The sequence below is a fragment of the Gekko japonicus genome, unplaced genomic scaffold, assembly GCF_001447785.1.
Source record: "Gekko japonicus isolate JY-2015 unplaced genomic scaffold, Gekko_japonicus_V1.1 scaffold1774, whole genome shotgun sequence".
NCBI lineage: Eukaryota > Metazoa > Chordata > Lepidosauria > Squamata > Gekkonidae > Gekko > Gekko japonicus.
Window position 1 is genome coordinate 139324 of NW_015159768.1, and position 4378 is coordinate 143701.

Below are 4378 nucleotides of genomic sequence, written 5' to 3' on the forward strand. Positions count from 1 at the left end.
ACCACCCCACCCGCCCTGGGGCCAGGCCCCTGCAAAAGCCCCCCTAGACAATGCCCGAAGGGAGCCCGGGGGGGGGGGGTTGTAACGGGATAGGCGGTCTCATAGCCCTTTCGTCCATGTGCGGTTCATTTTAGGAGCGGGTTTTTGTCAACCTAAGTTTCACTTCAGTTCTGTTTTCAGCTTTCCAGATTTTGACTATACAAGCCCCATAGCACTGTTTTACTGGATGTCCCATCCTGTCGATAGTATCGACTTAGAAACACAGAGCTGGAAGGGGACCTCAAGGGTCATCTAGTCCAACCCCCATAACACAACTCCATGTAATCTGCTGTGAGTCCCAGTGAGGAAGACGGACTATAAATAAATATATTTTAGAAATAAAATAAATCCACCTCCTCCCAAGCAGTGTTCCCTCTAAGCTGAGTTAGTGTGAGCTAGCTCACGGTTTTTTAGCCTCCGGCTCACACATTTTTGTCTTCGCTCAGGAAGGGAGGGCTCCCGAGCAAACTGATTGATGCAGCAGCCAAATCGCTCGCTCACACCTCTTAGGGCCAATAGCTCACAAAGTAGAATTTTTGCTCACAAGACTCCACAGCTTAGAGGGAGCATTGTGCCCAAGGATGTTGTCTTATCTAATAGCTTGTTTTTGGTTTTCCTGGCTCGCAGCAGCAAGTTCATTCTCTCTTTCTGTCTCTCAACAATGGATGTGCATTTTTGGAACTGACATGCGACTTCCTTCCTCTCTCTCCAGCTCCACGAGTTCTTCAATGTTGGCAAGGGAATTGTTGATGACTTGGCACGAAGATTTCCAGTCTACGCTCTGGACTTCACCGACGGTAGGTAGGCCGCTCTGGACGGAAGCGCCGGCCCGATCGGAGCATGATCCAGAATCCCACGTCCTGTTTACAGAGCGCAGGGGAGATCCAGCCCAGTAGAGATGTTAGTGTCTGACTCGAATGTGGGGGGCCCAGCTGCCGAATCCCCAGTCTGTCACAAAATCTCACTGGGTGACCTTGGGCCAGTCACATGCAGCCTAATCCTACCTCCCAGGGTTGTTGTGAGGATAAAAATGGAGGAGAGGAGAGGAGTGATTAACACTTGGAATTCACTGCCACAGGAAGTGGTGGCGGCTACAAGCATGGATGGCTTCAAAAGGGAATTAGATAAGCATATGGAGCAGAGGTCCATCAGTGGCTATTAGCCACAAGGTATAGATAGGGGCTCTGGGGCAAGGGATGCTCTGTCTTCTTGGTGCTTGGGGGGGGTCAACAGTGGGAGGGCTCCTAGTGTCCTGGCCCCACTGGTGGACCTCCTGATGGCACCTGGTATTTCTGACCACTGTGTGACACAGAGTGTTGGACTGGATGGGCCTTCGGCCTGATCCAACATTGGCATCTCTTATGTTCTTATGAGAACAGAGTAAGCTGTTTTGGGTCTCTGTCAGGAAGAAAGGCAGGGTATAAATGAAGAAGAAGAAGAAGAGGTTGGATTTATACCCCGCCCTTCACTGCCCGAAGGAGTCTCCGAGCGGCTTACAAACTCCTTTCCCTTCCCCTCCCCACAACAGACACCCTGTGAGGCAGGTGGGGCTGAGAGAGCTCTTTCAAGGACTGCTCATGAGAGAACAGCTCTGAGAGAACTTGTCACTGACCCAAGGTCACACCAGCAGCTGCATGCGGAGGAGTGGGGAATCGAACTTGGTTCTCCCAGATTAGAGTCCGCGCTCTTAACCACTACACCAAACTGGCTCTCAAAAGAAAGGGCCTTCGATGGACCAAGGGTCTGATTCAGTACAGGGCCGCTTCCTGTGTGTTTTTGTGTCCGCTGTGTAGTTTGTTCAGTGGTTTCCAGCGGATGGACCTCTTGCGTACACTGGTCTGTGCTCCATTTGCCGGCAAAGTGAACATTGCTGGAAGTCCCGCTGCGTCCGTCTCACACGGGGGCCTCGGTCTACAAAAGCTTGCACTCGATCGATACGTTGTTAGTCTTTAAGATGCTGCCGGATTCCTCTTTGTTTGTGCTGCCACAGACTACCACAGCTGTTCTTCTGGAACCGCCCTTGTGAATTATCCGTGTGGTCCTCAGCCAAAGAGCTTCTCTGATCCAGGAAGAGGGACCGTACACGGGCTGCTTTCCCACAGATCGCATAATGCACTTCCCAGCGCACTTTAGTGGTGGTTGGAAGTTGCACTTTAGAAACCAGTGCAAGTTGCAAACGATCACTAAAGGGCATTGAAAATGCATTTGGGTTTCTTGCACGTGGAGGCTTTGGTTCGTGGGGGAACCCAACAGTCGTGGTCTTACTGTGGCGCAGAAATACCCTTTGGATGCCTGCCGCTTGCCTGCGGGTTCTTCCGCGTTCTTATTTTTGTCACTCGTGTGTCCCTGTTGCTTTGGGTCCGTCCGTCCCCCCCTTTCCACATGTGTTTTGCTTCCTCTGGGACTACTAAAGAGAGCAAAACACATTGGGGGGGGGGGGTGGAAACCCTGAAGCAATAGGAACACACGAGTGATGGAAATCAGAATGCGGAAGAGGCCTGAGTCACTTTTCAGCAACTCGCCACAGGGCCGTCTAACCCTCCCCTCCCTCTCTGCCAACCCAGCACGCATCCTGCCTACTCAGTGAATGTCCCAAGGAGCACTTATGCCTTGATAAATGGTTATTCCCTTCCTGTCCCCTTTTGGCCTTGAATAATTAACAGGCCACTTGGAAGGACCAGCTTCAAAGGCGACTTCCCCGCTGAGCGGCTCTAAATCTGCCTGTGACACCAGGCCTGACTCCGCCAAGGCAGAGAGGAAAACTCCGTTCTGGAAAACAGCCTTTTTCCGTGTGTGTCTGTGTGACGGATTGCCCCTCTGGGGGAAGCGCCCTGTCATACTTCTAAGCTGTCGCCTGAGGTAAACATGGGAGTTGTGGGGTCCATGGCGCTGGCCAGTACTTGACGCTGCTGAGCTTTACAGAAAGTGGGCGGGGCCATTGTGAGGCAGGGCTTGCCATTGGCTGACCTCGTTCAAATGAGGCGTAAGGAGGGAGTGACTCCGTTTGGCTCCGCCTCCCGAGGCAGCCATTTTGGGCTTGGCTCCGCCCCCTACAGAAGCCATTTTTGGACGGGGCTTATCAGCTCCTCTCAAACTTTGCTCATAGGCTTGAAATGGTTGGGGAGCACCCCGTCCCCCAGGCTAGACTGTTGATCTAGGGGGCCCTGAGAGACCCAAGCTCAAATTGCCCCTCAGCGTGGAAACTTGTGGGGTGACGTTGAGTCAGTCACACACTCTCAGCCTAACCTACCTCATAGGGCTGTTGTGAGGATAAATCGGGGTGGGGAGAACTGTCCGTGTCAGCTGAGGAAGGGGTGAGGCGGAGACAGTGACCATCTGCTTTTAAAATGGCCATCCACGTAGAACCAGCATAGAAGAAGAAGAAGGAGAGATTGGATTTATTTGATCACCCCCTTTTCCTGAGGCACACATCAGGCCGGTGGGGCTGAGAGAGCTCTTTCTAGGACTGCTCTTGAGAGAACAGCTCTGAGAGAACTTGTGACTGATCCAAGGTCACACCAGCGGCTGCATCTTAACCACTTCCTCACATGGTGTCTGTTGTGGGGAGAGGAAGGAAAGAGCTTGCAAGCCACTTTGAGACTCCAAGTGAAGGGTGGGGTATAATTCCAGTCTCCTCCTCGTCCTCATCCTCTTCTTCTTCTTCGTCTTCTTCGTCTTCACCTGAAAGAGGACTATGCGGTTGGCGTGTGCCTCAGGAAAAGGGGGTGATCAAATGCCCTCAGGGGCGCAGTGTGTGGTGATGTTTCCCGAGTGTCCCTAAATCGGTGTCAAACTGAACCTAGAAGGCTCTTGTGTGCCTGGCGCCTTCCGGTCTGGGGTGTGAGGGGATGGCCTCCATATTGCCTTGCAGCCTGAAACGGTTGCTGCAGGGGAGAGCTGCGAGAGGCAGGATGGGAATTGGGCTGCTGCTTGCCCACCAGACCGTCTGCTTCAGTTGCCCCTCATGGTGCCGTTCCAGAAGGTTCTCTTTCCCCAGCCCCCAGCTGTGAGTTCGCCGTCCCACAGGGAACGAGAGCATCAGTGATGCAGCGACGGACGGGCAGTTCTGGTTTGGGACCCGGGGATTGGGAGCTGGTTGGCTTGCTGTTTCCCCCCACCCCTCTTCTTGAGCTATTAATTCACAAGGTCTTTGCAAAACGGCAGGTCTGCGATATTGCAGCCTCCTTACACGTAAGTGCCGAAAATGGTAGGGACAATTAAATGCCCGCCCTGTTGCGATCAATCGTTTTGTCTGCCGTTAGACATTTAGCCCATTAGAGAGTCTGTTTCATTATTTTCTTGGACATATTCGGTTGCTTATACTTTCTGCACACTGTCC

At 52.7% G+C, this 4378-nt stretch overlaps 1 protein-coding gene across 1 annotated transcript in view; it reads left to right on the forward strand.

The window, feature by feature from the left end:
• Positions 1-4378, forward strand: part of SLC4A11 (solute carrier family 4, sodium borate transporter, member 11) — a gene marked incomplete at its 5' end in the record, with an annotated part of 170768 nt that overhangs the window by 102250 nt on the left and 64140 nt on the right. The window contains one exon of the mRNA XM_015406518.1: positions 752-836. Within this exon, the coding sequence (XP_015262004.1) occupies positions 752-836 (85 nt within the window). The remainder of the gene's footprint in view (positions 1-751; positions 837-4378) is intronic.